The 27,708-nt window shown below is 36.0% G+C and overlaps 1 protein-coding gene across 1 annotated transcript; it reads right to left on the reverse strand.

Moving 5' to 3' along the window:
* LOC127971846 (disintegrin and metalloproteinase domain-containing protein 19) lies at positions 1-26,879 on the reverse strand. The gene is made up of 23 exons (XM_052575100.1): positions 26,562-26,879; positions 26,286-26,398; positions 23,896-23,966; positions 16,751-16,829; positions 16,339-16,415; positions 14,789-14,993; positions 12,723-12,788; positions 11,370-11,441; positions 11,106-11,272; positions 8,740-8,824; positions 8,519-8,658; positions 8,217-8,394; positions 8,020-8,109; positions 7,146-7,341; positions 6,637-6,742; positions 5,516-5,729; positions 5,348-5,425; positions 4,120-4,228; positions 3,874-4,015; positions 3,682-3,769; positions 2,510-2,734; positions 1,368-1,461; positions 1-1,250 (listed from the first exon to the last, which is right to left on the reverse strand). The coding sequence occupies exons 1-22, from the start codon at positions 26,683-26,685 to the stop codon at positions 1,399-1,401; spliced, it is 2,688 nt and encodes an 895-aa protein (XP_052431060.1). The 5' UTR covers positions 26,686-26,879; the 3' UTR covers positions 1-1,250; positions 1,368-1,398.
* Positions 26,880-27,708: the final 829 nt, after the last annotated feature.

Consider the following 27,708-nt stretch of genomic DNA (forward strand, 5'->3'; position numbering starts at 1 on the left):
AAGGCACAGCATTACAGCATTTTAATATGACAATGTTTTTTTTTATTTTTAATAAAGAAACTAAAATTAAGTAATATAAAATGCAATAAAAAATGACAGTGACTCTTTCTGACGTCCTATGCAGTGCAATATCAAGCCACACTAAACATCCACAAGTACACAAACACTTCCATGATAAACACTATGACCAATAAAATAACATTCATGTAAACCCAAATTTAAGGCGTCATTGCATTTTATAATGTATGTATGAAGTTTAACTACAACATAAATAAATCTGACAGAAAACAAGTTCCTTGGTCATAGTAGGTCATAAAACATTATGAAAGGAGAAATAAAAAATTCATTGTCCAGAGATCCCTCCCCATCAAATGACTGCTAACCATAGAAAAAAAATAACTTAAAATAGCTACATATTTACATGTTTATAGGTTATATAAACCTAAATCCCTGGGTAAATTGACGTATTTAACAGAGCATTTAATCAAGAGTTTTCTGAAAAGGTAATTAGCGAATTTCTCTCATTTAAGATTTCAAAAGCAAAGCACCATTTGTAATTTTAACCCTTTCTTGTCCAGCATCATTGAAAACACCCTTCAAGACAGGTCATTTTTTTAAACTTCTTACACAGAACATACTATACATATTATATGACAACACAGAAGTTAACCCAGTGCTATACAATTTAAACCGTTTAAGTTTTTGAATTATTATTGCTATGAAATCTTTTATCTTTTTTTTTTTTATATATATATCCATTTGCAGAGCTGTTTCCTGAGTACAGATTATTCATAGTACTAAACTAAACTGGACTGACAGTGCAAGTTAGTTCAAGACTAGACAAATCTGCTCCCATTTTCCAGTTCATTATTTGTATATAAAGTACTTACAATGTATTACACCTGCGTGCAAAAATTTACATTTCATATTCTCGGTGCAAGATATTTTTTTAGATGACCCATGCTCTTATTATATTATAATGCCATACTTCATAGTTTTTTGTTTTTCTTTTCACTGAGGTCTCTGTAATAAATAGATATAATAAAGAAAATGCAACATATGGCACCCCCTGAAAAAAGTTGGAAGGTATCCTTCATTCTGTGTTCAAGTCAATAAGGCGGAGATCACTATGAGCGAGGCAGGTTGATTGGTCACTCTTACAGACATCTTAAAGGTGCAGAGTTGATCAATATAGCACTCCAATGACCTTCACTGTGACTCAGCTCTTTCCAGAAACTTCTCTTTGGAACCTAAAGCACAATCATATTAAGAATTACCAACTAATCATTTATAATAATAGTCATTATTATTATTATTTCTAACAGCATGCTAGTGTTCTGTGCTTTTGACTTCTCCCTTCTGATTACCTGGCATTATGAAAAGGCCCAGAAGGGGGCATCAGGTTGGATTCCCTTTCTGCATCATGGCTGGTGACACTGGCACGCCATTCTTAGGCAGCATCTGAATGAAACATGACAAATATTTGATAACCCACAATCAGAGTCATTTATTATGTGACCGACATGATGTTTTGAGTCACTTGATCAGCATTTTAGGTGAAATTACAACCTTATGTTTTATTGTTACCAAATTCTTACCAAATGTTTTAGCATGTCTAATTATTTAGAAGTAGAAAAACTAATTTCATTTATTCTTACAATGGACATTTTTCCCACGTATAAATTGGGTTTCTCAGCAGTCATCATAGTTGGGTTAACTTGAATAGCAGTGAATGGGAGAGTACCACTAATATATTTTCTTGCATTCTCATTTGCTCAAATAGCAAAAGAAGAAAAAAAAAAAACTCCACAATAGTGTTTTCATGACTTTCAATAAAAGGGAGAAAAAAAAACTAAGTGAGGAATGTTGGACACTTCATTCACTTAACTGTCACAGTTTTTAATTATGTACCGAAGGGGGAGGGGCTATGGGGCCAATAGGGTTTTAAACCAACCGTTCTTAATTAGTCTGCTGTGCAAATAAAATGAAAATGTAATTTGTTAAATTGGTCCACTGTTCAAAATAGAAGTTTATAAATCAGTCCATATACAATCAAGCCTTCAAGAATCCTCAAGTTTATTCAAGCTAGCATTATGCTAATCAGTTCATTTTGCAGTTTGAATAGATTTCTTTTAACTGAACTTGTTTTAATTCTGAATTGTTGAATATCATTTGTCATGTGAACCCTTTTCCTTAATTGAAAATTGTAAATTTCTGAACTATTTTGTATCTGTATTTTGCTTAAAAGTGAAAACAGTTCCATTGTTTGGTTCCCTTGATGATTGTACCTAAATATTTCACCCATGTTCTTATCAGGGTTTCCACTCCATTAAATGTGAATCCTTTGTAGGGTCGACTGACTCAAAGACTTGAAAGAACATTTACCTGATTAAATAACCTGCTTGGCACATCAAATCAATCCACTACAATTATGCAGATAGACTAAATGTTAAGAAATATTGCACTGCATGACTGATCTAGAGGTGCATTTGCTCAGGAAGACACTCACTTCTGCAGGCCAGGAGGGTTTGGTTATGGGACAGGGTGGAGGGGGTCTGTTGGGTGGTAGCGGTCTTGTTCTGGGGGGTGCTGATGGAGACGGCTTGGGCGACTCTGAATGCTGTAAACTCTGCGTGTGTGCAGCGTAGGCTGGGATTGGAGGTGGTTTCACAGCGGGTCGAACGGCAGAATGTTTGGATATGGGTGGACCTATAGGATTCGCTCGAGGACTGGCCTGAACAATACAAGCACAATATGAATATGAATAATCGATTCGATCATAACAATGAATACATTTCACAAGGATTCTTGGGAGGGTGGAATGCGGGTTATTTTCAGTGACAATGGCTGCACCAATTCAAATGAAATTTCCACACTATCATTTTGTAAATAATCAAATCAGGGTATCAAATAATTGGTCAGACAGCGTAGTCGATATACAGTATTTCTACAAGAGTTGCTATAGAAATGAATGAATGCCAAGAGACATAAGATTCACTGTCACTGCATTGAAAGATGAATAAAGGATTTTTTTCTCTGCTCATGTCAGTATGCGTTTTAGATGAAATTCAACCCCAGAAATTGATTTTCATGGGTATCATTGCTCACACATTGTAAATATCTGAGGCATTTCTCCCCTAAGCTCTGGTTAGTTTCTATTGTGTCCAAAATGACAGAATAAACCCCCAGAAATCCATCTTGCCTGTGCATTCCCCAAAATCAGATTTTAATAAGATTTAAAATCACATACGTATCAGTGTTTATTAATAGTTTTGAATTAGCTTTTAATATATTATATCTTCAGTTTTCATTTCTATTTCATTTTAGTAATTTTGTAATGTGCTTTTTAAAATATTTCTATTTATTTTAGTTCAATTTAATTCCCTCATTTCTGTTAGTTGACATTGCCAGTTTTTAATTTTAAGTATAGTTTTTTAAATATACAATTTCTTTCAGCTTTATTTAAATTAACGAAAATAGTTTTTAATAGCTTTAGTTTTAGTTAATAACAGCTCTGATATAGACGGTTTGTTGCTGTTTGATCGACAGACATCTAAATGGATTTGAGTTGGATACAGAATATTTTTGCTCTCTATATTGGAACGAAGCCAATGATCCACGAAATTGTGCTTTTGGATGCATTTACTGCAAACCCACGCTGACAACAAAACAACTTCACACCTGATCATCAGCATGAGATTTCTTTGGCAGGAACACTGGGTTGACATGACCCGTGGTGTGACTTTTAGTCTCAGGGGTGTCTGGAACACTGACAAGACGAGAAATAACACATTTTCTAATGCAAGAAGTGCCAAATACATAAAGATCACTGCATAAATGTGTTTGCATTTGACAGTTAAGAAATTAGATTACTTGATGCATATTTGGGTAGCAGGGAGGGTGGGGCTTTTGGTGGAAAGGAGCTTCTGTTTGAAGCAGCGCCAATAGACACCAAGGACAGCCAATCCCAGAAGGACAAAAAAAATCAGGAGAACCAGAACAAGATAAAGGTTGCCTGCATAAGATAAGACAAGAACAAAATGCATCAACAAAAGAGCAAATTTAAGATAACATTCAATGAAATATTCATTTTTTTTCATTCAGAGCCTGTTGACGTACTGTGTGTGATCACAGGCCCACTGTCCAAACTCCCTCCTGAACCCGACGTCTCACAAAACGGTGGTGCCCAACCCGAGTTACAATGACAGTTGTGGTTATTATTACAGAGCTGCAAGGGAAAACGTAAAAACATTTTTAGAAAAACAATATAAAGGAATAGATCGCTCCAAAATTAAACCTGAAAAGAACAGACTACAATATAGACCATTAGATTAGACTTATTACTTTAGCTTTGATGTGGCTACAGCAGATGGAAAGATCGTCAGTAATTAAGCTTACACTTTATTTTGATAGTCCACTTTAGACATTCTACTAACAATAAGTAACTACATGTCAACTTCATGTCAGCTACATATCAACTAAATCTTATTATTTGAAACTACATGTCTACTAACTCTCAGAGTAGACTGTAAGGTTAGGTTAGGTTTAGGATTAGTTAAATAAGTTGACAAAGAAAGTGTCAGAAGATATTAAGCAGACAGTCTACTAATACTCTACTAACTGCTAGTTGACATGTAGTTGCAAAGTTACTTACTGTTAGAAGAATGTCTAAAGTGGATTATCGAAATAAAGTGTTACCATAATCAATGATATTTTATATGAGATATAATTGTTTTGTTTTTTTTTACTTTGTATTACTTCAGTAGACTTTGAATATATAGAATGCAAAATAGGGATTACAGTACTTTCTTTGCTTGTTTTATGTATTTTTTGTTCTTTTAGGACCTCGGAAGACACTGTGGGCAAAAAAAGCTGCTTAAAAAGTCTTCAGAAATATTCCTTTCTAAAGATCATACAGTTAGAGAACAACACAAGAGTGAGTTAATTTTTTTTTTATCTTTCCCACAGTACAGACAATGATTTTGTTCTATTAAAAAACACTAGCTTATACAGTAATAGTGACCTACATTCAGTGGAACTGGTTATACTACTGAAGTCTGCGGTGAGTTTAGCACATCCAAAAATATTCCAATTTCCCCAAACACTTTTGTCATATCCTCAAGTGACCTCATTACTTGAATTAGTGATATATATATATATATGGACACAACCCACATGTGATTAATAGCGAGAACAGTGAGGGATTTTTTTCACTTATCGTAATAGATGAGTATTTACCATTAGAGGAAATGATGTTAAGAGGACATGCTTCAGTTGCTATAAGTTGACCATGTATGTACAATAAAGCTCAGCCAGCTCTACATATAAATAAGCTATATGAACTTACGCCGTGGCCATGACATTTGGCATTGCATTCATCAGCTTGCATGAAGGACGCATTGCGGCATTCCCCTTCAAAACAGATCTGTTCAGATAGAAAATGAAGCAAAAAGTTAATGTAATAAATTCTCAGTACACTTAAATTGATAGATCTGTTCAGTTTATCAGTACCTACCGCATTCTCCCCACATTTGGTCCCAGTCTGAACCAGGCCTGGGTCTAGGCTGTCACTCTTCTCCTCACTGGCCTGACCTTGCTGGTACACATGTGTCCCTCTGCACAGGATCTTCTGTTGACCATCCAGGACGTTGGTGTCTATGGCGACGGCGTTGGATTCTAAAGGCTTGCTGGCAGCGCTCAGACACTGAATCTTCCCACATTTAACATTCCTAAACAGAAGACCAAAAGAACGTCTGTGATAGGCCCAACCGATGTTGACATAAACTACTGGTCAAAAGTTTAGAATAATTAAGATTTAATAATGCTTTTCAATCTCTGATGCTCACCAAGGCTACATTTACTGAATCAAGAATACATTAAAAGCAGTACTGTTTTGAATATTATTAAAAATGTATAATAACTTTTATATTTGAATAAGGGGTCAACTGGTTATCGGCGCCGATATTAAGCATTTCTATAGTTATCGGTATTGGTCATTTTCAAAACTGATTTGCCAGTTACATAAATTAAAAGCATTTGAAAAAAAGTTTTTTTCAGAGCCCTTGTTATTCTTAACTTTTACATTAATTTTAATTTTTAAAATAAACATAGATTTTCGGTCTACTTGATAATACTTAATCAGGCCTGAAAAACAAATATCGGTCGACTAATATAACATTTTAAAATGCAATTATTCCTGTGATGTTTTAATGAATTTGATTATTTAATTTGTCCATTTAATTGCTTTATTTAATTCATAACAATTTATTTTTCTTTCACAGTTACCACAAGAATATTAAGCGACAAAAACCTATTTCCAACATTGAAAATAAGAAATTTTTTGTTGAGCATCAAATATTAGCCTGATTTCTGAAGGATCATGTGACACAACAGACTGGAGTAAAGATGCTGGAAATTCAGCTTTCGCAACACAGGAATTAATTACATTTTAAAATGTGTTATTACAAAAGAAAAAGTTTTTTGAAATGATAGATAATATTACGGTTTTAACTATTTTTTTTAGCAAATAAATGTAGCCTTGTTGAGCATAACAGAGCTCTTCCAAGAAAAAACAAAAAAATCGTAATAATTTAAAACATTTGATCAGTAGTGTAACTAAAAGTAAGTGCATCTCACCTTTCAGTGCATTTCCTGTATGTACCCATGAAACTGCCACAGTTTCCATAGGTATCGCCTGCTTTATTTACCTCAGTAAAGCAAATATCAGGAGCAGGACGGGCATCTATGACAGAGACAGAAAATTAGCCTTACAGCAGAAACAGAACAGAACAAACACTCATGTCTTAAGTTAATGGTTATGTGAATGCTATAATCTAAGGTATATCTCAGATGCTTTCTCTGATGGCTACAGAGAGCAGCAGATGGCCTCACATTCAGATACTAAGATCACAGCCAAGCACAGTATCTACCATACAGTAAACTAAAGTACACTGAACCATGGATTTCTTTTGAAAAAGGAACAAACATATATAATTTTAATATATTCCTGTGACGCAAAGCTAATTCAGCATCATTACACTTTCAGAATTCATTCTAATATGCTGATTAACTGCTATATTTGTGGAGACAGTGACTGAATATTGGGCGATTGGTCTTCTTTCATCAGACCTTAGCACCTCACAGACCTTTGCCCCAGAGAGAGAGGCACTGTTGCTCCAGCGTCAAGCAATTTCCTGTGTAACAGTAGGCACTGCCACCCGCACAACTGCTGCCATCCACCAGGTAAAAGTTAGCAGGGCAGGACTCTGATTTCCCATCACAGTACTCAGGCAGGTCACAGGAGCCTGAAGGAGCACGGCACAGCACTCCTGGACTCTTCAGCTGGTCAAGAGTGGGAGAAAACAAACAGATCAAACTGTACTCATTTACAATACAGTCGGTTTTTCTTAAAATATTAACAGAGAACTACACTTGCATTTGAGACCTGTCTAAATTCCAAACAATATTATAAAGAAAAAAATTATAATTATAACACATTTTTATGCAGATGGCAAATCTTGAGTATAAAAGCTTTGTTGTATTAGCTGACTGATGAATTAATAATTAAGGTTAAAAACATTACTTAAACTACTCTCTTAAAAACCCTCTAACTAACCTCTAATGCAACACCACATGCTTTTTGTTTGTTTGTTTGTTTATTTATTCTTACCATTTAAAAGTAATCAAAACATTTTTTTTTTTTGCTTATTTACTTTAATTAAACTCATCATAAAATCACAGAGCACTAATAAACATTTATTTATTTATATATTTATTCTTACCATTTAAAGTCATCGACCAATTTTTAAAAAATCCTTATTTGTTAGTTTGCTTATTTACATTAAACATCACAAAACACACACAAAAAACATGTTATTTATTTATTTATTCCTTAATTCACACCATTAGGTAACACTAACAAATCATATAAAAAAATTCATGCTAAAAATCCTTTTTTGTTTGTTTGTCACCACAGGAATTTTGTAGAGAGAGTGTGAGATGAGTCTTGCAGGGATTCACCTTGCACTCATGACAGCAAACTCCATGTGCGCACTCCGCTCCAATCTTTAGCGTGCAGTTGTTGGCATTGCAACAGGGACTTGAGCACTCCTTTGTAGCAAAGGAAACAGAAATGGAAAATGTGAGAGTGAAAGATCAATCGGAATAAAAGCGTGGGAGAAAAGGAAACAGAGGAAGCAATGAAACTCTCTCCTGACCTCCACTTCCCCACAATCACACTCTTCTCCTTTCTCCAGGTATCCGTTTCCACAGCGCTGCCCGCCGTACATGACCCTGGTGTTGGGAGGGTTGAACAAGCACTTCCCTCCGCCGGAGCTCAGGTAGTGCTTCAGCTCTTTCTGATTGCAGGAGTTGAAGACACGAGGGAACGGATCCCTGAAGAACATTGACTTTTATGTTAAGTTTATTTTAAAGTGACAGTTCACGAAAAATTGTCAATTCTGTCATTATTTACTAATGTTATGCAGAGCTGAGATGAGATAGCATCTTTGGTTCTCACCCTGTGGCAGCAGCCATAATACAGCCTCCATCTTTGGGATTAGCGAGACAGCAGCCTGGACTATCGTGGCTCATACCAAAATTATGCCCCATTTCATGAGCCATGGTGGCAGCCACCCCCACAGCTTTTTCAGAGTGGTCCTATAGAGGGAGAGACAGATGAAACAAAAACTGAGCACACATGGCTATAAAACTGGAATAATGCTGTATAGGTGAATTTACCGAATTGACTCCACCGGACTGGTATTCAGAACACATGGCTTTTAGGGGAGCCAGACCAATGATGGTGCCCTTAAAAGAAACACCCCTACAAAAACAACAAAAACAACTGATGAAATACCAATAAAACCAATGAGGAATCAAATCAAACCAATGCACTGACTAGCAGAACATTTAAAGGGATGGTTCACCCAAAAATGAACATTTTATCATTTCCTCGCTCACATTTCCTTTCAAACTCGCATAATCCAACTTTTTCATTGTTCAACAGTCATGACTTCGTACATCACCACAGTATTCCATACTCACCTTTCCAATCAATTACATATTCAGCCACTTGTCACCATCAATGTAACAAAACAAAAGCACATGGAAATTAAACAGTTGTTAAGAAGTCCTGCTCATCACACTATTTTTATAAGCAGCCAAAAATTATCCCATGTTTTTTTTTTTCATTTCTCCCTCACTCTTAGTCTGTCTCCCCAACATGCACTGATATGATGCAATTCCAATCATCCCATTAATCCAATCTTTCAATTCAGGGGTTTTAGGGCATATCCAGTTGTGCAAGATCATCCGTGCAGCTGTGATACAACCAATCTTAATAAGGGTAAATGCATTATTTTTTCTATATTAGGTGAACTGATTTATATCCAAAAAGGCATAATTGTGGTTCCACAGGTAAATTAAAGTACAATCACTCTTCAAATATTTTTTTAATTTTATGCCAGAATGGCTGAATTAAAGAACATTCCCAAATCATATGTAAAAGTGTCCTCTACTTACTAATTTCCAACATAGATAAATAATCCCAGCTATTATTTCCCCATGTTGTAAAGTCTAGATCAGGGATCCTCAAATCTGGACGACGAGAATTATCTGTTTCACACAACTTTATAAAATCGCTTCAGGAGATTTGGATTACAGAGCATTATGGACAAGTTTTATGATAATTTTATGTCCTGTTGGCAGCTTTCTTTCTGCAACAGGGAACCTCACCAAAAAAAAAAGAAAAGTATTTTACCCCCAGGAACTAGTCACTTTTACCATTATTGTTATTGCACAATTAATGTGCAATATCCAGTCATTTCTACAGGAATCAAAGTGATTCATATTTTTGTGTTGTGAGGGTAAAAGATATCCACATATCAGGTTCAAGTTAACAAACAGAAAGCTTCATGTATGGCTACACTTGACACTTGATAATGGACAGTAGACTGTAAAGTCGAAAATGTAAAAATTTTAAAGGGGTCATGTACTGCCTTTGTTTTTTATTTTGTACTGTTCTCAGGTGACCACTTGATTTTTACTTCAAAAACCATCATAATTTAGAATAAGCTATTTTCTTATCTGTTTGAACCCCCCTCATCAGAACACTGTTTGAACAGGAGTGGAAGATTTTAGACTCGGAAGTAAACACCCACTGATATGACTGGTTGTGTATGTTTGACAGCCTACATCCTTCATAGATGGACTCTACTGTGTTTTTGATTAAAAACACAAGTACTCTGTACATATCAAACGATCTGTAATAACAGACAAAGCAATAGTGACCACGCAATAAAATATTCGCACTTGTAGGGTTCCGGCATTACTGTCAGATCCAAGCATTGTCTTTTTGTTTCAATATTTCTGAAAATCCCACTTTGAACTGTGCCTTGTTTACAAATGAATCCACAGTAAAATTAAGTGAACGAAGGATCAAGTTCTTACTGACAGTCTCGAACTTCATTTAGAATAAAGTTCATAAAATAAAGTTTATTCTTTGAGTTCTGCGTAGACCTGCGTTTGTAACTCTCATAAACACTATGGGCCCTATTTTAACAATCTAAACGCAAAGTGTAAAGCCCTAAAGAAAAACATTGCGCAAGACTTTAGACCAGGTTTGAGTTGGTCTATGGCGCAGTCTATTTTCAGCTCATTAAAATAGCATTGAGCCAGCATGCATTTGCTAATTAAATGACATTGCGCGGGATGGGAATATGCGAACATTGCCGGACTGAAACTAGCAAACCGCTTGCGTCGCATTGTGCCGGGTGTATTATAGGGTCCTATAGGTGCGAATGGGTAGGGCGGGGCTAAACAGGCAGTGATGTAGAAGCGGGCATTGATCATCTTCTGTGGAGGTGGTGTTTAGCCACACTATTAACTTCATAGAATTGTACATTCCACAAGCTGTCATTTGTATTGAGCTGTCTTCAATGTAAGCTCTTTTTAGACCGGATGTTTTTATATTATAATGACCTCTTATTTCAAAAGATCAAGGGAATTAATTTATTTCAGTTCATTACCCCTTTAAGATTATTATCAGAGATCATTATTTTCTGCTCATATGTTAATGAGGTGGGAGGAGCTAGAGCAAGACTGACGTTACTAGCTGAGCGTTGTCATTGGGCAGCTGTGGCAGGTTTTTCCTCCTCCAGTTCAGAAATGCACCCAGGGTGCTGTAGGGGTTGTCGGTCACAGTGATCTTGTCTTGATCATTCCAGATCTCCAACCAGATCAGAGCCACGCGGATGTTAAAGGATTTGTAAAACTGGGAACATCAAATCACATAATACTGTATATTAAGTGTCCAGAAGCAGGTAAATGATAAAGAGTGTGCTTAATAGTACACTTCACAACAATCTCACCTTATCCACAAAGTTAGCTGCTTCAAGCAGCTTCTCTTTGGTATTGTTAAGGCTCCGACCGAGCTTCACAAACTGAAAAAGAGACACTATTAATATGCCTCTTTGACCATAGATGGCTGAGATAAATTTTGTTTCATGTAGGTCAGTGTTTCTCAACTGGTGGGTGTACGGCCACAGAAATGACATCAACAACAAAAAACGTATATTTATTTATCTTTATTCAGTATTGGTCAAATTGTAATATTTTTAACAGTCTTAACTTTATTTTTGTGAAATAAATTTGCTTTGTTTTTGTTTTTCAAAAAATTCTATATACAAACCCGATTCAAAAAAAGTTGGGACACTGTACAAATTGTGAATAAAAACAGAATGCAGTGATGTTGACTTTTCCGACCTCTTATTGCTACCTGTATCAACTTTTTTGGAATGTGTAGCTCTCATGAAATCCAAAATGAGCCAATATTTGGCATGACATTTCAAAATGTCTCACTTTCAACATTTGATATGTTATCTATATTCTGATAAAATATAAGTTTATAAGATTGTAAATTATTCCACTCCTCTTTTACTTACAATTTGTACAGTGTCTCAACTTTTTTTGGAATCAGGTTTGTTTCTATATATATATATATATATATATATATATATATATATATATATATATATATATAAATATACGTGTAAGTCGGTTGCGGCTTGACGACCATGGAAAAACATGGGTCCCAAGGCCAATCAAGTTGAGAACCACTGACATAGGTGTTGATGATGAGATAATTCTATCATGAGTCATGACAGGAAACGAGTCAGATCTGCAGAGGTACAGTGGAGTGAGTCAACAAACAGACAATATCTGAAGCTCCAGAGCTATCAGGTAATGGTCATTGTTTTTTCCCAGACAGTTCTATCCAAAGCAGCCAGCTGGCTTATAATTGTGATGATTTATGTGATACATATGACTTACATAAAATGCTGATAAAAAGAAAAACAAACTGTCTGAATCATTTTAAGCTGAAGCAGTTTGAAACTGATTAAACATCTCATACGTTGTGTTTCTATATATATTTTTTTATCTTTTGAGCAGAGTCTATTGTTCGTCTGTTTGAGTTAATCTACATTGACATGAATAAGACAAGAGTAAAATCTCTATCTATTTGCTATAAAGTTTTTTTCACAGGTTAATGACATATTTGATGTATTGTAGTAATGTTGTCTCTGGTCTGTGTGCGCATATGCGTTCAGGAGGCATGGCTTTAGATGGATATTTGCAGGAAGGATGGGATGTTCGCTTTCAGTGCTATCAGGCTAAAGTTAACCATTTCCAAGATGTCCTATTGCACCTTTAAGAGATTTTACCTCTGCATGGTCGGCCACCACCATCAGCTCCACGTATTTCATGCTACTACTGACATCCCTTTTTCCCTGCAGGAAGAGATAGAAAAGATAGGGATGAGCATAATTTGAGGCTAGGTTAGGCTAATTTGATATACTAAAGAAGAAGCGCTGAGTCACTACTTCTAAGTCTGAGTTTATGAATTTAAATACTGTGAGACATGACTAATTGGGACTGGGGGACATCCTGTGTCTTCGGACAGGGACAGACACTCGATTCATGTAAGCCAACACAAGAACAATGTGTCTTTGGTTTAGTACCACTTTAGTCAGCTCTTCACATTTATTTAAATAACAAGTTTATTATCTGGTACTTTCCAAGAATAATATACAAAATAGGGCCTGAACTCTTAACTCTTTTTTAAACAAAATGTGAAAGGAGGTGCTTAATCAATAAATGTCTACTTAATGTCATTTTAAGGAGGTTAAACCAAATTTTATATTTTATATTCATCTGGTATAATGTTTCTCAAAACTTTGAAAAAAAAAAAAAAAAAAAAGTACAATTCCAATAACCTAAACCTAGCAAGAAACATTAAACATATAGGCAATTTATAATATATATATATATATATATATATATATATATATATATATATATATATATATATATATATATATACCTGGTTATATATAAATATATTATAAATATATACTAATGTGAACACCACAGCTTAGATATATATACATTTCCGTGAAAAGGTTTTTGCCCACGTCCTGTTTTTTATTTTTTGCATATTTGTCACACTTAAAAAATTCAGATCATTAAATAAATTGTAATATTACACAAAGATAATGCAAGTAAATACAAAAGCAGTTTTTAAATGATTATTTAATTTAGTAAGGGAAAAAAGCTGCCCAAACCTACCTGGCCCAAAAATAATTGCAATTTAAATCATGAAAGAACTGTAATTAAGCACATTATTTTAGAAAGCGGAGTTAAATTTCACTAGCCACACCCAAGCCTGATTACTGCCAGACCTGTTGAATTAACAGAAGCTGTCTGACAAAGTGAAGCATGCTTAAAGAGCAACATATCATGTCACGATCTAAAGAAATTCAAGAACAGATGAGAGACAAAATTGGTGTAAAGTATCAGTCTGGAAAGTGTTATAAAGCCATTTCTAAAGATTTGGGACTCTAGCGAACCATGCTCAGAGCCATTTATCAACAAATGGAGAAAGCTTGGAACAGTGGTGAACCTTCCCAGGAGTGTTTGGCCTACCAGAATTACTCCAAGAGCACAACGACGACTCATCCAGGAGATCATAAAATAATCCAGAACAATATCTAAAGAGCTGCAGGCTTCACTTGCCTCAGTTATGGTGAGTGTTCATGATTCAAAAACAAAATTCAGGCTTTAGAGTTACCAAGTCAAAGTCCAGACTTAAAATAAGATTGAGATGCTGTGGCATGACATTAAACAGTCTATTCATACACGAAAACCCACCAGTGTGGCTAAATTAAAACAATTCAACAAAGAAGAGCGGTCCAAGATTCCTCCACAGCGATGTGAAAGACTCATTGCCAGTTTTAGCAAATATTTGGTTTGCAGTTGTTGCTGCAAAGGGTGGCACAACCAGTTATTAGATTTATGGGGCAATTATTTTTTCGCGTAGTGTCAAGTAGGTTTGGACAGCTTTTTTCACTTTAAATTAAATCATTATTGTAAAACTGCATTTTGTATTTCCTCAGTTATCTTTGTGTAATATTAAAAGTAGTTTGATCTGAATCATTCAAGTGTGACATATGCAAAAGATAAAAATAAAAAAACCAGAAGGGGGCAAAAACTTTTTCATAACACTGTGAAATAAATATATATGAGAGAGAAAAGTAGTGTACAGACATTTTACAGATAAGGATTTATTAATAAAGATTTATTCCTTCTAAAACTACTTGCTTTTTTATCCTGTGTTAATTTTATATTACAATAGTTTTAAAACTAACATACTAACTAACCATACACTGATTTGAGAGGATCTCTAGTTTGGATTTGGTTCAAGGTTTCAAAATGTTACTCATGTTCTCACCCTATTGGTCTGATGAGGCTTTGCCATGACATCAATCAGCTCTTGAAGGCTTTCCGGGTGATTCCCGTCTCCATGGTAGTGTCCGCAGGTGCCCACTGGCAGTTTCAGACTCTGAGCGTTGAAAACGACATGTCCCTGAGAGTGTGTTTGGTTAGCTAGCGGTTCGATCATGTAGCTCACGCTGTTATTGACCGTTATCATGCCCCTGGGGATTGAGAAGACAACATGTCAGTCATGAGAATGTTTAAACCTTGAGACTGAATGACAAAGGGGACAATTGTAGTTATGGACAATTAAACAGGCTGACAGGATGGAAACCACTCATCAGGGTTTCGCACGGGAAGCAGAGTAGCTTCACCACACAAAATGATCTTTATCCCGGATGGGAGGGTGAAGGAATAAAGGAATAAAAATGAATTGATAGCCAACTTGTGTTTTATGCTGAACTTGGTTATTTAAGCAAAAACAGATTTCCTTGCTTCCTGGATACCCCAGTTTTGCCCAAATACAAGCATAGTTACACACAATCCTTCACAGATGTGCAGTGATGGCCAACTATCAATAAAAATGCTTCCACTGCAGAAACGCAAAACACAAGAACCATAAAAAGAAGCCAAAACATAAGATTAAGATTCATGGAACTGCTAATTGTCTATAAATGCTACAAAGTTGCAGAATGCTCAGTAACATTAACAATATTCTCAAAAGTCAACTAAAACATGCTGGGTATCTGTTGACACGTTCATAATACATTAAAACATTAACAAAATGCCTTCATTGTTCTCATTTAGTGGAATCATACACCGCAGCTGTGAAAATCATCTGGAAGGGAGTGTGTATACACTATAAAACGCTCTAGTTTTCCCCTTCTCCAGTCAAACCTCACCCATTCAAACTGTGCTTGCTTAAATATTCATTGATCTGTTGGATCAGTCAATGCATGTCTGTTCTTCTCCTGTTTGAGCACTCAACAGGACTCTATACATCTACCCTCGGCCCACTCAGAGACCAGGCCATGCTACTACAGTGAACTCGCTGAACTCACTTCCGGGCTAATAAACTAGAACTTTTGCACAACGGAAAATATGTCCTCATAATGCAAAGTCATAGCACTAGTGCTGTAGTTTTTAGAGTCTGACAGCTTAGAAAATAGAACTAAAATGGTTTGTGAAAGTCCCAATTACTAAACGAAATAAAAAGAAAACAAAAGAAAATAAAAATAAAAATAAATTCAGTAAATAAAATATAAAGTAAAGAAGAAATAAATATAGTGTGTTTTCTTCTGAAATGTATCGTGTATAAATAAGAAAATGAAGCTATAGCTCAAAGCAGGCAATGATTTATCTTGATTTTACCTGGTTACATTTTGAAAGTGTAATTTCTGAACCACTACTGGCACTAAGAGGAACTAGAAAAATAATTGTAAAGTTTTTTTTTAAAATGACTTGATTGCAATACTGTTGTCACTATAAATAATTACTAAAGAATAGCTAAAGAACATGCATTTTTTCACACAATATGCATGTATGCAGATCTGCTGTGGATCTTACCTGAGTCCAGCACAGGTGCTGATGACCAGACTTGAGCCCTGGATCCCTTTGACTGACCCATGATAATAACAGTGATCCTGTAAGCAAAACAGCACTATATACATCATATACACTAGGTCCAGTATATATATATGTAGCACACAAAAAATGTGGGGGAAAAGGGAAAAACATGTGATCATGCCTAATGGATGTCATATTCATTTATATTAACTGGAATTACTTTCACAAAATTAACATCAGACATAACTGAATAATTTTAAGCACTGATAAAAGGAATAGCAAAACAAATTACTTGTTCCTGTAGTGATTTAGAGCCTATTAGAATACGGTGTCAACAAAATTACCACGACAATATAAGCTACTAATATGTAATTTAGAAGGAAAAAGATTGTGGGACGACCCCTGCACTCACCCTGTTGGAAGGCTTGGAAAACTGGCGGTCTCCATTCGGATTGTACCATATTTCCTGATATTCAGAGGAGAACAGCTCCCTTGGAGAAGAACATACAGAACAAGACAAAATCATTCAGTTATACATTTAATCAGCGCACAGCTGGTATATAACCAGACAATTTCCATCACGTCCATAAAGGAATAACATAAACACTTCCAACTGGTTTCCATTCCTTTTTTGGAGTCACACACAAATCAGGATTTGATTCGTATCAGATGATATGAGAGCATTTCTTCACAAAGAAATGTCTGACAGTGTGAGTTCTCTTTCCTTTAATGTCCTTGAGCTCATTAAAGATCCATCTAAAGCGGCTGAATGCTTTGAGAATCAGAGATACTCAGTTAAAATGCTTACAGACTGAGAACAGTCTGTTTATTGTACTTATATACTCTTCTTTCTCCTCCTTGAAACAAGACCACTAGTGCTAAACTGGCCCTAAATATTTAATTTCCCTTAACAAGACTAACAAACGATTTTCACAATGACTTCAAATAACACTCAGATCTGAGATATACATTGAAGACACAGTAATAATTGTGATTATGGTGATTTTCTTGTTCTGTACCCCCACATCTGACATCCAAATTATCACCAGCATACAACAAAGACAGCCAGTTTATAAACCACATTGTTTGTAGCACCTTGTTTTAACCTTTGTTAAAAAAATTAAATGATGCAGTATGTACACCAAAAAAATAAGAACTGAAACAGACTACAACTAAAATTAGATTTGATGTGACAGTTTGACTTACTAATGAGTTTGTCTAAACCTAACCACATATTGTGATCTCATTCTGCCTCTCATTCTCTCATACACAAACATATACATCTCAAGCATCTGTCCCCCTTTGTTTAAATAAGTTGGCCCAACAACACTTGCTGGACACAATCCAGACCTACTGGGCCACAACCTCCATCATCCCCAAACAAGAACACCCACCAGGCAGCACAAGTCTGCACTGGCCCTCCAGGACCCTGGATCTCTGCCAGGGAGAAAAAGTGTCATGGACTCGAGTGCATAGAGATATACCGGTCATACACCCTTCTGATATACACTGGGTCTTAAAATAATGCCACAAGTAGAAATACGATCACACATGGGTCCTTTAAGGTCATATAATCATATTTACAGTTTATCACATTAACAGTTTATGTCCCCTAATGCTAATATGAAGGCAATTCTGGATAGAAGCTATGTCAGAACTGATTTGAACATTATCAGGTTTTTACAGTTACATACAATTCAACTTCTGAATTTAATTGTGATTGATTTTTATAAAATAAAAGCCTCTCCTGTTTGATTTTAAAGTAATATATGCAAATACATGCAAAACACTTATGCATGAACATTTTTCACCCTGTTATCAAATGTATTAGCTCTGACATCTAATTAAGAATAGGAACTTACAAGGTCATGCTTTTGGAAAGAAAAAGTGTGCACTGACCATCTTTTTAACAGACAACAACAAACTGAGGCAACATATACTGGTGGCCCAGTCAGTTTTTGATGGACAAATAAAGGCGTATAATTTTCTATGTCAAAATCTTTTATTTGACAGCGAACACCACCAAGGTCATTCTGCTTCCAAATACAATCAAAGAGTATGGAGAAGCACTCAAGACAAAATATGGGGTAGTAGGCCAAAAGGCTTCATGAGTGTATCTAATACCCTTTTAAACAATGCACGCCTGTTGATCCAACCCTCTGCTGAGGGAACTAAAACAAGGCTTGCACTTAATCTGCCACACTGCCGCCCAATGACCCAAAATGTCATGCTATATTGAGCCCAGTCTTAAACAGCCCCTGGGCAAACAAGAAGACTCATAAATTCACAATAAACTGACTCTGGCTGAGCATGATGCTATAGTCCCTTAGGCTCTGGAAAAACAGAGTGAGTGAGAAAGAGATAGGAGGAATTTTACTGACAGAAAGAAGGATGTTGTGCCTACCAGGTGGGCGATTAACAGACATTTTAAGTGGTGCCTTGGCAGTTGTTTTAGCTACGCGATAGCAAACACTTACAATAGACACCTATAAAACAAGCGCTGGCAAAAATAGACTCTCTAGAGAGTTTGAGTGCGGCCCAAACTAACTAACTGTACAAGGAGCCCTCGAATAACTGTTTTCTTAACGCGCCAATCATCGTGACCGTCCATTAATGTTTGGCAATCAAATTTTATTTCCCATCTTTATAAAAAAAAATGTCTCTATAACAAAGGCTTTTATTTAGCATACAGTTTTTTTTTTTGTTGTGAAATCTTTATCTTTATGAATACATTTTATAATATTAGTAATATTTAAAGACGAACACTTAAACCAACTTGATTTAACTTACTTGATAACCATATTGTATTCATATTCCATCAGTTTTAGGAAGAAAAAAAAAACGTCAAAAAAGTGTGTTTATCAAAAATGATACATCATGCTGTTAAGCAATGTTAAATTAACATCTCTCAAACGATATTCTATTGCATTGCATTGCATTATGTTTTGCCCACAGAATAAACACTCGACAGAATCAATCATAAAACTAAGAATTTAAATATTAGCTGAAGACATAGTGCTGGATGATATAGAGTGACAACTGATATTTATATGCATTTTATGTAAGTGGTTTGTTGTTATAAAGATCTCACTGATATACAAGCTTCATAGTAATTTCCGTCCTCATAAATATAAGAACCTGCTCTAACGTGAATGTTTTTGATTTTAGGCCTCTGAATATAATTAAGGTGTTTTCTCCTCAGAGTATGAGCTCTGTATTCTCCTATGTCACACTATGTGTGTAACAAATATGATACTTAAAAAAAACATATAAATGTAGATTTTGTCTAAAGGTCCAATAAAGTGTTTGATTTGAGAATAATAAAGGCCCTTTGTAAAGTTTAGTGTTCTGTTGTAAACTCTTGGTCGAAATTGAACAGGATTGCATGCAAATCAGCTTTTTGTCAAATTCCTTAGCTCAAGTTTGCTTTAAATAAATTACATTCAAATGATAATAAGTCATTTTTCTTCTTCCCTCCCTCTGTGTAACATAAAAAAAAGAATATTCATATATTACAACACAAAGATGCAAAATGGATAGGAATGATTTTCCACCCTCGGAGCAAAAGGTTTGGAACGGGGCCCGACAGATGCAGTGATGAAGAGCTGTGTGTTTGAGACACGGCCGTCTGGCAGCAGCTGAAACAAAGAGCTCATTTCAGTATAGACGGGCTGCGTCTCAAGGGTCAGTGGGCCACATTTTCTCCTCATATCAAATGACATCATTCTAGATGGAGGGCGTGGGAGGAGGGAGAGAGAAAGATGAAATAAGGACATCACAAACAGACAGAGAATGATTGGAAAGGGTGAAAAAGGAGAGAGAATGGGCTGGAGGGGAGGATGATGTAATTGAGGGCATTGCCTTGGCCATCGCTGTGATGGAGGGGCTTTTATTGCCCTTTGCTAGAGCGTATGCAAGCCTAAAAGCCTGTCCGAGCACTTTGCCCTCTAACTGACAGCCAGTCAGGCTCCCAGAGGGGTCATCTGAAAGTCAAATGAGCCAATGCATGCTTCAGGAAATAAACAAAAGCAACAGAATGCAGAGCGCACACATTAAACGTAACATAAAGTCTATATTGAAACTATTTACTTTCTTAACCCTATAAAGACTGTATCATATTTTATACACAAATTTCTGAGGCCTCTTAATGATCAACATGATCGAAACTTTCTGTCGTCTGATTAAGTCTTTTTAGTACAATTCTACAGGTGTAATCTTTTGCTCTGAAGTCCATACTTATTTTTTATAAAGTAAACCTAAGGATTTTGTTGGTAATACTTAAAGATGTACATTTACAGGCCTGGAGTAACTTTGATTATCCATACATCATTGAGAGAAAAACATTTTCCTGACTATTATTTACAGATTTACAGGGTTAATGCACATTCCTGGACTTATTGTGAATGATATGTTGGTGCACAAATGTTAGTCTTTGTAATATTTCATCAAAAAAAAGTCAATACACCAAACCGCCTGTCTTTTTTTTTTTTTTTTACCTAACACCCATTTTTTACAATCCAATCAACTCCAGATGGTAAACCCAAGTCCTCCTCTACCTAATTTCTATTTGATTCCAAAATATGATGCACTATAAAAGCAAAATGGTTGTTAATGACATTTCAGGTTGACTTTATTAATAAATAACCACTAGTGACCTAACAATCCCCTGATTATGTATCATTCTGATGTCACAAGCAAGCATTTAGAAATAACTATTAGGGAGGACATGGCGGCAGAGCCGAGACTAATGCATCCTCTGAGATCTGTCAGCCCTATGGAGAGAGAAAACAGACAGAAATACAATAGGGATAGAGCGAGAGAAACTGTACTGCCAGATCAGCAGACACAGTCTAAAGTCTGGCATGAATTATCCTAATGTATATGGGTGGAAAAGAGAACAAGGACTCTAGTTTGGGGTTCACTGCTACTTCGTAAAACTTGAGCCATGAATAACATCTCTCGACTGACCTTCAAGTCATAGCCCAGACTTGCCACCCTAAAAAAAAAACTAAATCAGCAGCGCCCTGGCTGGAACTAAACCCAATCACCTCCTCTGGGTCCATGAGGGCAAACATTCATTAGAATAAAAGCCTGGCTACCCCTCCAGCACACACACACACACACACACACACACAAAAGCTTTTTCCTTCAGCCTGTGATGGATCTATCCTGGATGACGGCCACTGACTACAGATGCCTGGAGATTCACAGCTGCTTTTTGATATTCTATGCATGAGCACTTACTTTTATATGGAGCAAATAAGGCGTACGACTAAACAAGAAGGCAGAAAGCACAGAGATTCAGCTTTATACCATTGTTGCAGAAAATGTTTAACGTTTACATCACTGACAGCCAAACATTCACTCGATTATAGAGTGTATTTCATATAAAATTTTAGCTGAAAGTGCTAAAGGTTCATGTGCATATAAAAAAACCAGTGCACAAACTGGCTTTAACTGTTAAAGATTTATCAGTTCAGTATGTAATTGTGTATTAGTGAGACCTCAGTTGCAGTTTAATGTGAGAGAAGCTGAAATTTATGTTAGAATTTCCTGCACTCAAAATCATCTGTCAAGAAACCTAATTAGCATTGATTGTTTTTCCCACTGAATAACCCATGGGTGAAGATGGAGGTTTAAAGGCTAAACAGAGGGATACACACTAGTTCACAGGCTTTCAGAAGTAGGAGTGACTCATAGTAAACACACAAAAGACTATCTAAAATATCTCGAATTAATGAGAAACTTGACCTCAATTAGTATTAACCCCGAGTATTCGTACAGAGATGGATATCTTTAAAACCATTTCCCTTGCTTTTATCTTGTCACACAATTAAAAAATTATCCACAAGAGGAAATTAAACCCAGCTTGTATTAATATTTAGTGCTTGGATAGGAATCCCGAATTTCCAGTTATTCTATATTTCTGCAATACTTCACACACAACAGAACTGAAAATTGATTTTACTTTGTATGGATATTATCTAATGATGCTGCTATTCAAAACACTGCTGTTGGTCAGTGACCATGACTTCCTAACAGTTTGACATTGCATCAGATTGGAATCCTATAACAACTTGTCTCTGTGAATTAGTTACTCAATATTATGTGTAAAACAGGATTAAATTCTTGCGAATTATCAACCACATCCTTCCTAAAAATAAACAGACACAATGTAGTGCCTGCGAAACGGTGCTTATTGTTTTCATCAAACCAAAGAACGTTTTCAACAAAGTTGCATCTGTAACAAATGCACACAGCAGGGTGTTGTCCACTGGGCTTATCTCAGTCAGACACCATGGAGTCGTGCTCTGGATGGATCTTCAGTTGCTAGCCCATGGCTTTTTCAGTCTGCTCTGATTTTCAGATAATACCTTTACTAATCTGACACAACTTGCAGAGTTGCACCACAGCCGTTTCACAATTCGTGCATGAGGAAGAATGTACACTATAAACATAAAGGACCCAAAAGGGATGCCATAGAAGTGCCTTTTTATGTATAAGAATAAATACATTTTGGTCATACTTTTTGGCTCAATGCATTTTTTTTTAGGTATTGGGTAGGATTAGGGATGTAGAATATGGTCATGCAGAATATGTGCTTTATAAGTAGGCTACTAATAAACAGCCAATATGTTAATAATGCATGCTATGAGTATAGTTAATAGTGAGAATTGGTCCCTAAAGTCTTATAGAAATGTTTAAGAATAAATGAAAGAAATATAAGAATAAATCAAGAGAATAATCCATTTTACACAAAAAAGAATACTAATGCTCCCTACCACTAGGATAAGGAAGCAACTTTAACTGTATCACATAAAAATGATGTTCTTCCACAGAACTGTATGAGTAAAGCAAGAACAAAAATCTGGCAAGTGGTTCAGACTTCAGCTTAATTCAAAGGGAAAACAAGCTTTTCATAATGCACTGACAGATATTTGTTCTTGTTTTATGCATAAAGATAATTTTTAAAAACTTACATTTGCATCTCAAGTAAATGTATCTTGATTTAAGGAAGATTAGATTCCATAGGAAAACAAAATACTTTTTTATGTCAAAACTAGACTAGGATTATGCTGGTTGCAACCTGGGTTTTCTGAGGCATCCAGCACAATCCTTGCCACAGAAAATCAAAGCGGGAGGTCTTTTGAAGTCTTGTCACTAGCCTTTTAATGCCAATGATACACCTCAGAAACAATAGACCTGATTTATTCTGTTGTCTGTTATCATGTCCACTAATTTACTTACTCTGCAATGCATTCCTGGGGGAGAAAATAAACCATGTGATGCACCCAGTTTCCTGTGTCCTGGAGCAGGCGTATCAAATGTCATTTCCATATGGCTTAATACTCGCACTCCATCAACACATGCACATCTGCTTGTGCCAAAATGAAAAGGGAAACCTCAGATGTGTATTTATGGCACAACGCTATGAACTGAATTTCATTACGAATATATCACGACACCTCCGGTTGGTAAGTTATATGTGGCTATAGTGGAGTAAAGCGGGACAGTGAATGGAGATGCTTATTTATACAGCTACGTGCACAAACTCACTCATTTCTCTGGAGCTGTAGAATCAGATCTTCTCCTCCTGCAGTAATTTTGACCTCTACCTCAGATGGATGCTGGGAAGGTAAATCAATCAGGTTAGAATAGAATTACCCAATAAATTCAATTATGCAAAAACGGTGGTAGATACATGATAATGAAAAAAAAAAAAATAGACTATGAAAGAGGCAAGTTTCTTTACAGGTATATACATATACATATATATATATATATATATATATATATATATATATATATATACAGTATTGTTCAAAATAATAGCAGTACAATGTGACTAACCAGAATAATCAAGGTTTTTAGTATAGTTTTTTATTGCTACGTGGCAAACAAGTTACCAGTAGGTTCAGTAGATTGTCAGAAAACAAACAAGACCCAGCATTCATGATATGCACGCTCTTAAGGCTGTGCAATTGGGCAATTAGTTGAAAGGGGTGTGTTCAAAAAAATAGCAGTGTCTACCTTTGACTGTACAAACTCAAAACTATTTTGTACAAACATTTTTTTTTTCTGGGATTTAGCAATCCTGTGAATCACTAAACTAATATTTAGTTGTATGACCACAGTTTTTTAAAACTGCTTGACATCTGTGTGGCATGGAGTCAACCAACTTGTGGCACCTCTCAGCTGTTATTCCACTCCATGATTCTTTAACAACATTCCACAATTCATTCAAATTTCTTGGTTTTGCTTCAGAAACAGCATTTTTGATATCACCCCACAAGTTCTCAATTGGATTAAGGTCTGGAGATTGGGCTGGCCACTCCATAACATTAATTTTGTTGGTTTGGAACCAAGACTTTGCCCGTTTACTAGTGTGTTTTGGGTCATTGTCTTGTTGAAACAACCATTTCAAGGGCATGTCCTCTTCAGCATAGGGCAACATGACCTCTTCAAGTATTTTAACATATGCAAACTGATCCATGATCCCTGGTATGCGATAAATAGGCCCAACACCATAGTAGGAGAAACATGCCCATATCATGATGCTTGCACCTCCATGCTTCACTGTCTTCACTGTGTACTGTGGCTTGAATTCAGAGTTTGGGGGTCGTCTCACAAACTGCCTGTGGCCCTTGGACCCAAAAAGAACAATTTTACTCTCATCAGTCCACAAAATGTTCCTCCATTTCTCTTTAGGCCAGTTGATGTGTTCTTTGGCAAATTGTAACCTCTTCTGCATATGCCTTTTTTTTAACAGAGGGACTTGGCGGGGGATTCTTGAAAATAGATTAGCTTCACACAGACGTCTTCTAACTGTCACAGTACTTACAGGTAACTCCAGACTGTCTTTGATCATCCTGGAGGTGATCATTGGCTGAGCCTTTGCCATTCTGGTTATTCTTCTATCCATTTTGATGGTTGTCTTCCGTTTTCTTCCACGTCTCTCTGGTTTTGCTCTCCATTTTAAGGCATTGGAGATCATTTTAGCTGAACAGCCTATCATTTTTGCACCTCTTTATAGGTTTTCCCCTCTCTAATCAACTTTTTAATCAAAGTACGCTGTTCTTCTGAACAATGTCTTGAACGACCCATTTTCCTCAGCTTTCAAATGCATGTTCAACAAGTGTTGGCTTCATCCTTAAATAGGGGCCACCTGATTTACACCTGTTTCTTCACAAAATTGATGACCTCAGTGATTGAATGCCACACTGCTATTTTTTTGAACACATCCCTTTCAACTAATTCAACTAATTGCCCAATTGCACAGCCTTAAGAGCGTGCATATCATGAATGCTGGGTCTCATTTGTTTTCTGAGAATCTACTGAACCTACTGGTAACTTGTTTGCCACGTAGCAATAAAAAAATATACGAAAAACCTTGATTATTCTGGTTAGTCACATTGTACTGCTATTATTTTGAACAATACTGTATATACACACACACACACACACACACACACACACACACTGAGAAAAACTAAATTTAGCAAATTTAAACTAAATATATGCTAAAAGCAGAAATGTATTTAGTTTAATAGGTCATTTAAGTCACTTATGACAAAAGAAACCTTGTTAAACTGATTAGTTGAACTTTGGTTTACTAAAGGACAAATGTTTTTGCCTTTATAATAGGTTAAACACAAGATGATTTTTTGATTATTTTAAATAATTCTGGATAACACACACTAAGGAGTTCATGACAATACACCAAGACTTTTGAAAACGCTTTAGTTCAACTTTTCACTGACATTGTTATTCTGAAATTTAATGTATTGAATTAGAAAAATAAAATGTTTGATTCACAAACCATCTTACGACAAATTAAGCCTGCAAAGATGTAGTTTGACGATATAAAGCATAATAAACCTCTGATGCACTATACTAAAATGATTCTCATTCTCGAAACAATAGTTCTTAAGAGTCTGTCTCAATACCTTATGGCTCTCATGAGATCGTTTGTGTCTGGCAGAGCTGATCCACTGTGGATAAGTGATAAAGTGCTCCGGGTTGTCATGGATGCGAGATGAGTCTCTATGGCAACGTTGATCTAAAAGTGCAAAAAAATCAATCACGTAAGCAATAAATAATAAATCTGACACAATTTCTAGCTAGAGTTCCAGCGCTCATCTTCTATTCCACGTAGACTTCCACGAAAGACAACAACGAGCACTCAGTATTCTTGTACAATGACTATGAACGATAACACTCACCCGTGTATATGTCCTCCCCATGTGCAGCACATCTTAAAGAGAGATGCAAACAACAACAACATAACAATACAAATAATCGGAACTGCACTGCGCTCGCGACCATGCAGCGATCCAAATGCATCATAAAATGTAAAAATAAAAATAAATAAATAAAAAAGCACGAAATAAAGGAGCCGTGCACGATGAATTATCATCGATTATAAACAGCATTCATGATGAACAGCACCGGTATGTGTGTGTGTGTGTGTCTGCAGAGACCGACAGAGTCAGTGAGAGCCGGAGCGCATCTTTACAGCTCTCTATTAAGCACCTCCCCGCTTCAGCCTGCCTCGTGCCTCCACCATTCATAAAAACACCCATCTATCTATCTATCTATCTATCTATCTATCTATCTATCCATCCATCCATCCATCCATCCATCCATCCGTCTATTTACATTATCACATCTTTATTACAGTAACAGAATCCTACAATAAAAATTACATGATTTATGATGAAGAAAAATAACTCCTCTACTAATAGACGTCTTCGGTCTTTAGCTGGCATGTACAGTTGTTACACACAACATGCTGTTATACAGTACTCACTTATAATTTAAGCACAAAATGAGGTCAGGGTTACCCAATATAACCTTATATGAAATAAAATACTCCTTGACACCAAGTAACTAGCACAGAGTGAAGTGTAATTCATTAAAACGAAAATAAACTGAGATTTCCATCAGCAGCGTACATACCGGGAGAGCTATAATACTGACCTTTGCTTAAATATTAGTGGTAAAAATATCTGGTTCATGCTTGGTCTTGAAAGGCACTTACAGCTGTTACAGTGACAGTGTATATTTGCTGTCATAAGTTAAGCACGAAACAAGGTCAGGGATACCATATTACACACTACACACAACACTGTGTGTAATAATATACACCTTGGCTTCAAAACAGCTAGCAGAAAGAGTAGAGTAGAAGGGAGATGTTGGTGCTTGCAGTGATTCATTAAAACTAGAAGCACAGATAAGGAGAGAGAGATTTTGTGACCAGACTACATGCTGTGTGAGCAATAATTCTGTGACTTCATCTAATTGTGTCCGACATCAAAGTACAGGAAGGACCAGCACACGCTGTTAAAGATCTGTTAAAGCTTCGACATT

This window comes from Carassius gibelio, chromosome B14 (genome assembly GCF_023724105.1).
Source record: "Carassius gibelio isolate Cgi1373 ecotype wild population from Czech Republic chromosome B14, carGib1.2-hapl.c, whole genome shotgun sequence".
NCBI classification, from domain to species: Eukaryota; Metazoa; Chordata; class Actinopteri; order Cypriniformes; family Cyprinidae; genus Carassius; species Carassius gibelio.

Bases quoted from the DNA above. Each gene is read 5' to 3' on its own strand.
- LOC127971846 (XM_052575100.1), bottom strand. From the start codon at position 26,685: ATGATGCATTTGGATCGCTGCATGGTCGCGAGCGCAGTGCAGTTCCGA. The intron at 6,743-7,145 runs GTCTGTGAGGTG...TCTCTGTCATAG, and splicing joins CCTCTCTCTCTGGGGCAAAG to ATGCCCGTCCTGCTCCTGAT. The intron at 2,735-3,681 runs GTGTGAAGTTGT...TGTATTGTTCAG, and splicing joins AATCTCATGCTGATGATCAG to GCCAGTCCTCGAGCGAATCC.